The 13,199-nt window shown below is 35.8% G+C and overlaps 1 protein-coding gene and 1 long non-coding RNA gene across 2 annotated transcripts; both read left to right on the forward strand.

Moving 5' to 3' along the window:
* Positions 1-206: 206 nt before the first annotated feature.
* Positions 207-10,318, forward strand: LOC121414950 (tyrosine-protein kinase receptor Tie-2-like). The gene is made up of 10 exons (XM_041607996.1): positions 207-267; positions 689-997; positions 2,018-2,311; positions 3,245-3,388; positions 3,951-3,977; positions 5,065-5,202; positions 8,156-8,452; positions 8,643-8,957; positions 9,450-9,523; positions 10,028-10,318. Exons 1-10 carry the CDS (start codon positions 207-209, stop codon positions 10,316-10,318), a joined length of 1,950 nt encoding a protein of 649 aa, XP_041463930.1.
* Positions 10,319-10,354: 36 nt separating this feature from the next.
* On the forward strand, positions 10,355-11,656 carry LOC121414818. The gene is made up of 2 exons (XR_005969916.1): positions 10,355-10,772; positions 11,416-11,656. It is a non-coding gene; the product is annotated as an uncharacterized LOC121414818 (long non-coding RNA).
* The last annotated feature ends 1,543 nt before the right edge of the window (positions 11,657-13,199 follow it).

The following is a 13,199-nucleotide window of genomic DNA, read 5'->3' on the forward strand; positions in this document are numbered from 1 at the left end:
TGAAATTAACGAGCATTTGACTAGATATGGATTATTAAATTGAATTCTCCTTGAATAATAAAATAAATTTCCAGATAAATTGGCAAATCACTGCTGATCAAAAAAAAAAAAGAACTGTCGATCTACTGGTGCTCAATGATAATGGGGAAACAGAGATGCCACGAGGAATAAAAGATGGGACCGGCACCTTATCTTTTCTTTTTATAATGATTTTCAAGAACACAACCGAGCAAAAGCCATTAGTCGGTGATCAAACAATCTGTGGAGGTGAGGGCTATATAAATTCCCATTCCAATTCTTTTTTTTTCAAAGCGATATGAGGGGAGGGGTGGGACCGAAATAATTTATTCCAATAAAGTTGATTGTGTTAATCTATTCTTAACCTGTGGTGTGTTCAAGTTGAATTTTATCATTCTGGAATAAAATACTTCACCATGCATGTTACTTTTTTTTTAACCCTATATCTAATTAATCTATTATAGGTTTTTTTTACCCACCTCGTTATCTTATTGAGGACACACTGAGAAAATCGAAACAAGTCATTAGAGAGAGAAAGAGTAGATAACAAAAGAGCAGAAAAGAGAAAGAGCAGAGATAAAATATTAGAGAAAGAGGATATTTTATAGAGAAAATACAGATAAGACCTTCTGGAGTTGCTCTCCACCTTGCAATCCTGTCCTCCCTGCAGCAGCAACGGCATCATGTCCTGTGACTACCCTGGCCCTTGGCTACACCAGCACAGAGAATGGGCCTGTCTTCGACTGCATCACCCCTTGTGAGGACGCCACCGTGACGTTTGGGCGTAACGTCATCACCGACAACAGTAGCGTCCACTCTGCAACTGACACTCCTCTTAGTTTCCGTCACCATGGCAACGGATACTATTCTGCATCTCTGAATACATCTTCACATCAATCTTACGGTGTAGTCTACTGCGCAGTGACATCACAAGATGACCAACGCTCAGTGGTACCTACGATCTTTGTCAGATCTGATGGTGATTATTCCTCCCCCTCTATGACCCCCCTAAGGCCGAACCCCGGGGGGGCCACTTCCATTCACGAGTGGATACCATGCGCGACAATGGGGTCTCGAAAAGCACCCTAAACACGTAATTTCCATATTCTGAAAATGCACCCCTTAACAAGTATTGGCGTGTGAAATTAACCGTACCCTTAAGAAGTATTGGAAACAAAACGATACTCTTGGCAAATATTCCCTGAAATGAACCCCTAAACAAGTATACAGGAATGTTTTATTGTTACGGGTCCTTCGGTCGTCGGCTTTTCCTTATTTGATTTAGGACCCCACCTTCTACACCTCGCTCAAATGGGACTCTAAACACGTAGTGTTGGGGCAAAAAGGACATCCTTTATAAAACATTTTAATTTTGTTTTATCCCAGCAAATTCGACCCTAAACACGTAATTTTCCTAGCGAAATAGATACCCTTTTTTCATTATTTTTGTGTTTTTGACACCCTTATCACGTTACGTACGTAACGTGCCCTATCGTGAAAAAGACATCCTTTTTACGTGTTTTTTTGGTCGCGCATGGTATCCACTCGTCAATGTAAGTGGCCCCCCCGGGGCCGAACATATGCGTTTATTAACAAAAGTCTTTAAAAAACGGATATGCGGATATATTTTGCATGTTGATGTGTCTTTATATGCATGCTAAATATCATGAATATTGTATTGCATTATATATTTTTATTCAAACAATAAAGATAAAAAAGAAGTAAATATATATATACAATATCATATACAGTAATTGATTCGTTTCAAATGAAATGAAATATATGATATATACACTCTGAAAAATGAAGTGCTAATTCAGCTCTTAAAGAGCGTGTATATAGTGACTGCACTTCGGAGCGCTGATTTTTCTCGTTCAAATTTGAACTAGACAAATCAGCCATGTCAGCACTCCGAAGTGCAGTCACTATATACACGCTCTTTAAGAGCTGAATTAGCACTTCATTTCTTAGAGTGTATACTACGATTAAATACTTCCAGCAAGGTTTATTCCGACAAACGGTAGATTTACCAAAACCGTCAACAAGGGTGATGTGAACGTGACCATAGATTTCACGGAGATTACTCCGACTGAATCAGTCAAGATCTGGAGGTTCCACCCATCATCGGATTCCTCACAGTCATCTCTTCTCATCACCTCACCTTCCAATGAATCTTCGACAGTCTACACCATCCCAGGAGAGGTAGACATCTCCCATGCTGGGGTCTATGAGCTTCACCTGGATGGCGAGAGGCACCTGTCTCGTGCAGGATTGATGAGACTCCTTGTTAGAGGTAAACCCGATGCTCATCAGACATTATTTTGGTAGTCTTTACCAACTCTTATGGATAAGTAAATAATTGAATTACTGTTTTTTTAATCTATTAAATCTTGAAATTTTCATTAACTTTTACTTTACCGGATGATGATGATGATGTAAATTAAACACATTTAACATACTCGGTACACTTTTATTTCGCCAGATCCATCCTCCTTTCACACCTTAAATAAACCTTGTTAAAATACTGGATCGAGCTCCAAGATATTGCAATTATTACGATCTCGTCGGTCATGGGCATTAAGCACGAAGCACATCTTGATCTAAATAGCATAATCATCTTATAACATTATTTAGGTCGCCTAATTTTACTTGCAAAGCAAAATAAGCAACATTTTGGGGATTTCCTGATTGGAGAGAACACAGAATCCCACAGTGTATACCACAGCATGTTCACAGTGTGGAACACAATGTGAAATCACCTTCACAATGTTTAATTTGAGCGTCAACAGTGTGAATCACATATTCACATAGTCGACCATGATTGTGAACAGTCACTATTTCGTGGTGTCCACAGTGTAAAAACATCTTCACACTGTTGAATTTGAGCATTTTGACAGTGCGAATATTATTTTCATATTTTCCACACTGTGAACACACTTTGATCACACTGTGTGACACTCTTTTTTTCCAGCAGGGTTTGTTTTTCAAAGTTGTGAAACGTTTTTGTTTTCGTTTTATTTGATTTTATTTCACAATTTTAATCATTGTTATTATTACTCGTTAAAAATGGGGATGTCCTAAATGTGTGTATGAATAAAAATTGTTATACGTAAGTATTATGGTTTTGAAAAGAAAAAAAGAAAACAGAATAGAGGAATATGCCAGGTATGATTTACTTCAATATCTACAATTTCGAATTAAATATTTGCAATCCTTTGGTTTCCAGCTTGTCCTGCGGGTCGTTATAACGTCTCGAGTGGGTGTGTTCATACGTGTTCATCGTGCTATAATGGAGGAATATGTCATGACCTAACAGGAAAATGTATTTGTGCCATAGGATTTCGTGGAGATAACTGTCAAATTATTGCTGGTAAGGTGTGACCTATTATATATAAATCGACTGATTTATTGGTGTATTTTGGATTGTACGTTTGTAGTTTTATCATGCACACATTCCTCCTATCAGGCCTCATAAGTTGCTTTCAATGATTTATGCATCCAATGTTAAGCTTTATATCTTATTGTTTGGCCAATGGTTGGATGACTTTACATTGTACTACCGTGTCCTGGAAGTACGAATGCTCGAAAAGGAGTCTCTTTTTATCTAGCCCATCTATCTTTTTTAAATGTCAACCTTAAATGCCAGTTTAGTTCTGCTTAATTCTATTTACCCCGGAATATTGTTAATCTTTTTTTTTCAAGACGTACTTTTTATACCACATATTTTACTTTATACTTGATTGTTGTTGTATTTTCCTTTTTTCAAAACGGAAATACAATGAAATTTATTGAAACTGATTAAGAAGTTACCATAGTTACTGTTATTTTTTACTATATAGCTTGCAATGGAAAGGTTCATGGTAGTTGTGGATGGATTCATCATGGATTTCAATTCTGTACTCTTGATCCCTATGGATGTTCATGTTTACCAGGATACAAAGGATTGGACTGTTCAACAGGTAATAGAAAAAAAAACCCAGATATATGTGGGAGGGGTGGATCAGTTTAACGAATTCAAATTTCCTTAATCGTTGAGGTGCAGAATGATGCCGAGTGGTCTGAGGCAAAATATACACAACAAAAAAAGTATGTCCCCCCTTGAACAAACACCAATAATTTCCGAACCAATTCGAGAGCTTTTGATATATTTTTACATATTCATCATGCATGCCATGATCAATTACTTTGAAGTACAGTACAATATGAACATTGAAATAGTGAGTGAACAGAAGGTTTACAAACATTTGCATTTTTCAAGCTATACTTATCATGCTAATAGGAAGGATGTGAATCAATCGTTTCAAATTTACAATGCGATATCAAAGAATGTTGATGCATTCTTTCATTTGATTTCTTGTTTGCTGTCATCGTGGTTATTTTATATATATACACACACACACACACACACATATATATATATATATATATATATATGTTGTACATGTAAAGCTTTACACATTTGAATTTCTTCTCCCATACGTGTACTGTATCAAAGCAATAGCTTCGATCCAGCTGAGGCATGGCGGCTTGTCATTGTTCAAAACTCACCTTCACCCGACAAAGGAAAATATAATTGGTATAGTGTCGAAAATCTGTCTATCTGACGGTCAATCGAATCTGGCTCGCCCTAACCATTAACCCGTCTCTGTGGTCTAGTGGTTAAGGCACCGGCGTTCAAAGCTGGGGGCCCGGGTTCGATTCCCGGCAGAGACATTTTTTCGGCATCACCAATTTTTCCAAAGGGTAGATAGCTCTGGGGAACCTTGATTTAAGCTACGCCTACCATTGTTCTCTTCATCCATTTCTTTACAATATTTAAATAAAAAAGAGTTGCCAAAAGCTGTTGTACATGTAAAGCTTTACACACACACACACACACACACACACACATATATATATATATATATATATCGCGTGTTGGAGTAATATTAGGAGAAACAATGTTGAAACTTTCATGCTTTAATCCAACAAAATTTACTGAAGTCCTCATATTTATCAAGTGAATGACAATATATATATTAATATATTCATTTATTTATTTATCAGAATGTGACCAGGGAGAGTTTGGTGCAAGTTGTGGACAGAAATGTCACTGTATGTCAGGGGAGTGTGATCCATTTAGTGGGATTTGTACCGGAGTATCGGACGATTGTGAACAGGGTTGGGCAGGTCTGAATTGTCAAGGTAAGCCCTATTTTTTAACCTGAATCATCAATCTTTATAGCTGTTCAGCAAAGTGCCATCTGGATAAATTACAAAAGCTTTAAAACCGCTGTGCTCGTCTGATACTAAATGAACATTATTTAACTCCTCGAATCACATTATTGTCCTCTTTAGGATGGCAATCCGTCGCAGATACAGCTCAGTATCAATTCAAAATATGGATGTACAAAATAATGTATTCAGGATATTGTGCGCCATCAAACAATAAATTTCTGAACTAAATATTCAACTAACTGTCCCCTTTACATTGAAAAACCTCGAACCGAATACTGTATAAAAAATAATTTTGTTATCAATGCTCTGCTAGTTGAAATGCAATTTCCACTTCTCTCCGATTCATTAACACACTTTATTGATTACAAAAAAATGCAAAGCGATTTCTTTCACACAGATATGTTTTAAAAATTTCTGTGAATTGTCTATTTTGTTTTAAGTCTATAAGTGATTTTGATTATATTTTCTGTATCAGTTTCTTTAAATTTCTTTCTCATTGATTATGTTCATTTTATTGACTGTTGGTATTATTGTTTTGTATTGTTTTTAAATTTCTATTGATACAGGGTCCCTTGGTCGAGCAGTTTTTTTAACTGAAAGGGCAACCCTGTTAAAATAAAACAAAATTATATATCATACAGGCCTATCCCATATTTATTTAGGAAATGTGTATCTGTGATTTTAAACAATCTACATGGACTAGGGTCTTATGTGTATCTGAAGTTAGTCAGGTTTAAAAAGCCTTGTAATAAATTTCATATGATTTTTTTTCTTCAAAACAATTTGAATGTTTAATCGGTAAATAAGGAGAGAGAAGAAAGAAAAATATTCAAAGGGGATAGAAAAACAATTTATGTACCGAAATGATTTCTCAGGTCTCATTACTGCACATATACGTTCCTATCTTAGCATCGAAATTTCGTGGAAACCCGACTAGATAGGAATGGTTCTACTAATTACATGATTAAATTTCGGACATCCAAAAAGTTTACTTTGCTTTGATTTTTTTTCACTGATTTGTACGGATTTCTCGTATATTGCGATATCGTGGCGTGATAGGTGACAAAAAATGAAGGGGCCAGAATTGGTGTATTGGGCAAAATTCATTGAAAAAAGATGCGAGCGAGCGAAAATGTGAACATTTTAATGCAATAATCTAATTTCCTGATAGATTTCGACACGATATTCAGAAAATATTACCTTACATTCCATTTTCAACACAAGTTCCCTTTCTTTCACTTTCCTTTTCTCTTTTTTTTGTTTGTAAAAATTTTTGGGGTCGATAGGCCCCGAAGCCCCCCCCCCCTACCCTCCACTGATGCGAATTAATGTCTACTCACCTTTATCTCAAGGACATTAAAATATTTTATGCAATGCTCAAAATTTCTTTCATTCTCAAATAATGTTTTTGTAAAGGAATAGTTGGCTTCTTCTTAAGTAATGTAAACTGGTAGTAGTGTAAAAAAAAATCAACTAGGGCATAAAATGCTTTGCTCTTTAACGAAGATCCCAATCCATCATGTCTCGGAAACTCTACATCGTACAGAATTTTACCTTATTCCTCTATATTCAACTCCTACTATTCTTTGCAATGCATGTTCATGTAACGTGGAATCTGAAAAATTGAAATAAAACGAAATGAATTTTAATCAAGAGGACAAGGAAGCTTGTTGCATTTGATGTTGCATCATCTAAAAAAAGGGGGAAGTTGGTCATCCAGTATTTAAGCCATCATTTTCATTTTGTCATCCATTATCTTTGAACAAGTAACTCGACTGATTGACAGACAGTTACCATGATTACAGGAAAACACAAAAGAATACTGTACCAAGTTTACTAAAGTTTGCGGTCACCACGGTCAATAACTGGATTTCAAAATGCAAATAGCTTACTTTGGGATACACTTCCGTATACAATTTCTTTTCTTCAATGAAGCCTTGCTTTTATTTTCTCTTTCGCAATTATGAAATTAGTTAGTATATATTGTGTGTATAGCGTGTGGTAATTAAAAACGAGACGGATTATAAAATGCTGCATTTAAATATTTTGAGTAGTAATGAATAAATCACGTCGCGACTGTAATCAGCATATACCATGAGCTTTGTGTTATACATTGCGTTTTGTGTACAAAAATATGCTCAGGATAAGATGATAGTCGATTTTCCTCTTATTCAAATCCTTTCTAAGGTGTTTTCATATAAAGATTAACAACTTTTTAATATTTTTTTGTATTAATAGATATAAGGATGACAGAGGTATCATCCCCATAAAAATCAAAATTCAGAAATGCGCATAATTTATAAACTAATTAAAGCATGCATGACTGTTTACCATTCCTCATATTTAAATTTTCTTTCCAGAATGCCAAATCGGACGTTATGGACCAAATTGCATCTGTAAGTATCATGACTATATTACTCTTAAGAAAAAAAAAACAGTAAAAATTCAAGGTATTCAATTTTTACATGCATAGACAATTTTAATAATAGTTGATAACTGGATGTCGAAAATAGCCAAAATACTCTCCCCCAGATAGGTATTTTAGAATGCATACTCGATCTTGTCACCATTGATTCCACCGCTTTAAAATATCAAACCAAAAGTACTTTAAATATTTGGTTATTGCTCAAAACTAATTTAGGCTAATCAATTGTTTTATTTTGTAAAAGGTTATTGTTGGCGTCTTCATGAAGCTTTTTAATGAAATCTTGTTAAAACACCTTCATCTTTATCGGATATCAATTACCTTTCAGTCATTGCAATAGTCATAATTTTCAAATGTTCACCACTCATCTGATCACCCGAACACGATTCACTCTAACACACCGCACTTTCACGTTACGACAAACACATGAAAAAAAATGCAAGTCGAACCACGAATTCATGTAACTTCTTCCGTAAACTTCTATCATTTCCAAAGCATTTACCTTGGCGTACGAAAACCCCAACAGGGGAGAGTCCTCCCGGTTCTCTTGTATCATCGAAAGGACTGTAAATCTAATCTCTACAGCACAACCAGTCTTCGAGCTCTACAGAAAACTCGGCAATCAATCATTCAACCAGATAAACATCACTCCTGATAAAAACGGTGCAAATAATCGCATTCAAGAAGCGAGATTTTTGGTTGATAATGTGGTCAGACAGGAAGTGTTTTACTGCACTCTCTTCGATGTCAGCCGCTACAGGACTGAGGATCTGTTGGCTGATGACCCTTTCAGTAAGTACCCTTTGAAGCCTTGTTGATTTAGTCTCGAGCACTTTTTTCGGACCGTATCCTTAACAATACTTATTGCAATTTATGATCATATACATATTTTTTTATAATGTCCCGATTGGACCTCTCTTCTTCATAAAGTGCAGCGAAACATCCCCATTGACAGAATGTTTGTAATTCATTTTGACCAAAGTTCCACCCGAGATTCCGAGTCCGCCTATTGTGAGCAGATCGACCAATGACTCCGTTTACCTGGTATGGCACCCATGGAATGCTACAACGGATGTGGGTGATCCTCCTCTCATGGGGTATAGAGTCTTCTACAGGATGACCAGTTCCCTGTCACATGACTTTCAAGAACTGGTCAAGACTGAGCTCCCAGAACCATCCGCAACAGTGGCTGGTCTAACTCCTGATACGGACTATGTATTTGGTGTGGCAGCGGTGAGGCCTGGACCAGGTGGCCAAGGAACCAGACTGGATGTTCGAGGTAGAACGAAGTGTTTATGTAAGTTTTACAGTCTTCCTAGGCTGTCTAGTCAATTTACCAGATTTTGCCGGTGTTAGTTACTGATTTGCAATAAAAAGCAAGTATGATTATGGAGGTGATTTTTTTTAATTCTTATTTTACTTCCAAGATCACATTATAGTAGCATTCGTTGTCCTTCTTTTAAAATAAATGTATCCTAAGCACCGAAGCAACAATTACAAAGCAACGATGCCTGTGCGCTGTAATCTTAGTATTAACGGCTGTCAAGCTACAGCTGGGGTAATAATATCCAAGTCCTTTGGAAGCGCATAGAGACATTATTCATAATTGTGATATGCGCTTTATAAAAGAACTGTTTATCATTATTATTATTATTACTACAGTTATGCATGTTCTCAAAGCAGCACTTACTTTTGATGTTTTAATTCGTCCTGAAAGCATTTTGTCAATGGAGTCATTTTTGAGACTTTACATTCCTGTTTTGATTTTATTTTTCCTTTACCAATATAGCTCCTTCTGGAATACCAATGTCGTTTTCTATTTCTCCATCCAAACTTCCAGGAACCATTCTACTCACGTGGCAGGTAGGTAGTATATAAAAGGTTGGACTAAAACAACGCGGAACATAAATTGAATCACCCCGAGAGAGAGAGTTTGGCCAACCTGATTTCATTGGTTACCAATATGGCGCATAATGCTTGTTAGGCAAGGCTAATACAAAAGAAATTGTGCCATGTTGGTAACCCATTTAAACCGGGTCGGCCGAACTATCTCTATACATGGCTCTGGAATAACCCAGCGCCGATCACTTAGCAGTCATTTTTGAGACGGGTGTTGTGTGGATTGGCACTGGGTTATGGAATTTGTGAATATCCTTCGACGTTGGCTTAGATAAGAAACTTCCCTCCAACAACGGCCGAATTTTACTACGTCGGGTAATGACGAGGGCTTATCATTTTAATCATTTCATATCCTATGAATTATAGAACTGTAGTTGGCAATATTCTCCCAATAAAGCGACAAACAACGTATTTTTTCAGCAGCGTTTATTCTTCCTTTGTTCTATCTCTGCAAAATGTTATTTCAAGAATCCGCCATCTGCCAACGCCAATTGTCGAAGCGGGTACACAGGTGTAAGGATCTACTGGGAAGCCGTTAGATCTGCGTCAACTCATGCTGGATACACAGACGCTCACATTGGCGCGTCTGACGGTTACTCCTTGACTATGCTGGATGTCAATACGAGGTATGTGCTCTTTGCTTCTATGATGAACCGAGATGGGGAAGGTCCAAGGAGTCAACAATTAGAGTCTTTAGTTGCTAGAACGGGTGAGCACTCTTTTTTTTATTTAAACAAAAAAATACAAATTTTAATCTGATTTTGGAAATGATACACAAGTGATACTGTGAATAATGAGCATGCTATGAAGGTAATACGTTTATCCGCATTTTCACTCAACGTGTAACGATTATGCTTCTCATTAATTTTTGTACAACATATCAAACCGCTGATGACGTGTCTAATAGTTGCCAAAGAAAGTTAAAAGAAACATACCAAAAGTCAGACATATTCATTTTCTCAAGCAATTTCTCAAGACGCTGTGTACGCTGTGAACGCCTAACTTAGCCGGATAATATAGGAGCGCCTTGACCACCTAGCAAGGTGGATATGTGCGCAATATGAATACCCTATATTATTATTGTTATTTTGGAAACCTTTAAACCCCCAGAAAATCCCTGGAAGTACTCCTTACCAACTGTTCTCTTAACCAGTATCGTCCCTGTAGCAATTGTTCTATTCTGTGCCTTGATCGCGCTCCTCTCTCTCAGAAGGTAATTTTTTTTTTCTTTAATAAATTATATTCGGTTTGAAAATTAACTCATTATAAACGTAGTAAATCGAAAGTATAACATATAACGTTAAAGCATATAGACAAATAACAAAATAAAATATTAGATATACATTAAAGTAAAAAGGATTTTGAATTAAATTGAATTTATTTCCGATAAAAAACAAATAACAATACACATATAAATATTCGTGATGTTGACAAATGAAAAAGGGAGGATGGCCCTACTCAAAGAAGCAAAACAAAATTATGAAACTATAAAAAAGAGTTAGGTGAATATATAGCTAAATAGTATACATCTAGATATGTGCGACGACAATATGGATCGTAAAGACAAAAACAGCATATTAATAAGAAAAAAAGCACTTGAGTTATCTAAAATATAATAAGTTAAAAAAGGCATTAAGAATATTATACATAATTGGATTAAAAAGAAAATAATTAAGAAGGGGAATGCACAATTCAAACTCTCGACTACAGATCTGAAAGATTCAATTGATATAAATAAAAATTAATAAAGACGGCAAGACTGTGGTAATTAAGCTTTGATAGCTAAACCACAATCCATAGGGTTAGTTGACGCAAAGTTATAGCATTAATATTATCTATTTACGTGTTTCATACAGACGTTTATGTAACATCGGATCATCAACACTAGAAAATTATGCTATGACCAATATACAAACCCCTACTCAAACCAAAATCCCGGAGGCGGATACTTACACTGACCTTGCAATCGATGAACGAGTATCCGACGATGGATCCGGTTACCAAGAACTTCGTCAAAAGGCACGCCAATCGAAGAAACGTAACATGGATTCGAAGGATTATGTGAATGTTCCAATAGGTCCTGTTGGTAGGAAATATTTCTTGGAGCAAAATAAGTCATCTACTGCTCTTCAGAGCCCAACGAGTGGTCAATGTGAGGAAAACGTCACAGGTTAATATACCCTTTGGTTCACTGCATGGTGGACGGTTCCTCGAAGCCTGTCTTGCTCAAGTTCATGGACTTGCATTTTTTTCTCTGGAACGCTGACTCTTGCTTTTGAAATGCTTAAACTTGATAAACGTGAAGCAACGCGTAGATTTTTTTTAAAGAAATAGAAACAATCACTTATTTCCCTGTAAACACAAATTAAATCATATTATTACCGACGCGAAACGGAATAGCCTACTGCTTTTGATTCTGTAATACAATAATCATACCCCCGAGTGTTCCACTTTAATATGCCAGTTTATACATTATCATAATAAAATATTAAAAAAACGATATAAACGTAATTTACCAGAAAAGGAGAGCACAAAATAATGCTCCCATATCCTTGCATAACAGATAAATAAAAATTGTAATATAGTTAAGAGAACTTAGACATCTTATTACGTATTATGGAAGGCATCTAAAGTAGATGTGAACCTCATACGTGCTAGTTTTCATGATATGTCACGAGAAAAAAATGATTGAGGGTCTACATGTCATGACATGAAAAATAATTTATCTAAATTTGTCGCATAAAAATATTTCCTTTTGATGCAATGATCAATAAAGATTGCTATTAAAAGCTAAATGTAAAAAAGAAACATGCGCTACCATTATAGAAAATACAGTTATCTACACAAATATTTGGTACAGGTCATAACACTGAAAACTGCTTCTCTCACTTTCTATATAACATTGATATTAAGATATGATTAATCTTGTGAAAATTATTATGTACCCACTGACCATCTACACTCATGGGAATAATATATTTGATATCTTCACAATTTTTTTTGCGAATTACGGATGGTCTCTCTACAGTGCGTCCCAGAAAAACGAAACCGAGATTTAGCGATGATTTATCATAACTTAATCATAAATCAAATAGACAAATGACCTATCAATGTAAAGCTTAGAATCTCCTTTCTCATCTGGTATCACTTAGATTATTCCTCATTCACGCATGAGTGAGTAAAAAGAATTCGAAGAGACGATGACAAAAACTCATTTGGCGGGGGGTATCTGAATTTCAAAAAGAAAATCACATGAATAAAAAGTTCAATATCTGCTCTTTTCTTTGATACCTTAATCACAGAAAATGGTCAAGAATTAAAAGAGGTATGATCCCTCGAAACAATGCTTGTATTTCCCTAATTTCATTAAATTAAAACTTGTTTCACCGGTTTCCCAGAGAAGCTATCGCACGGTAACAAAAGACTTGATGCATGGCTGATCGTCAACAAAACCGAGTGTCGAGTGGGTTTGAACGCTAGCCTGTAAAACCTCTTCATTTTCTGAAATTATTGAAATTCAAGCCTTATTTCAAATAACCAGAACTTTGTTATTTCTTGACCATTTTCTGTAATTGAGGTATCAAATTCAAGAGCAGATATTGAACATTTTTGAAATATGGTTTTCTTTTTAAAACCCAGA

The sequence above is a fragment of the Lytechinus variegatus genome, chromosome 5, assembly GCF_018143015.1.
Source record: "Lytechinus variegatus isolate NC3 chromosome 5, Lvar_3.0, whole genome shotgun sequence".
NCBI classification, from domain to species: domain Eukaryota; kingdom Metazoa; phylum Echinodermata; class Echinoidea; order Temnopleuroida; family Toxopneustidae; genus Lytechinus; species Lytechinus variegatus.

Bases quoted from the DNA above. Each gene is read 5' to 3' on its own strand.
- LOC121414950 (XM_041607996.1), top strand. From the start codon at position 207: ATGATTTTCAAGAACACAACCGAGCAAAAGCCATTAGTCGGTGATCAA. The intron at 8,453-8,642 runs GTAAGTACCCTT...TTTTGACCAAAG, and splicing joins GTTGGCTGATGACCCTTTCA to TTCCACCCGAGATTCCGAGT. The intron at 8,958-9,449 runs GTAAGTTTTACA...TTACCAATATAG, and splicing joins AGGTAGAACGAAGTGTTTAT to CTCCTTCTGGAATACCAATG.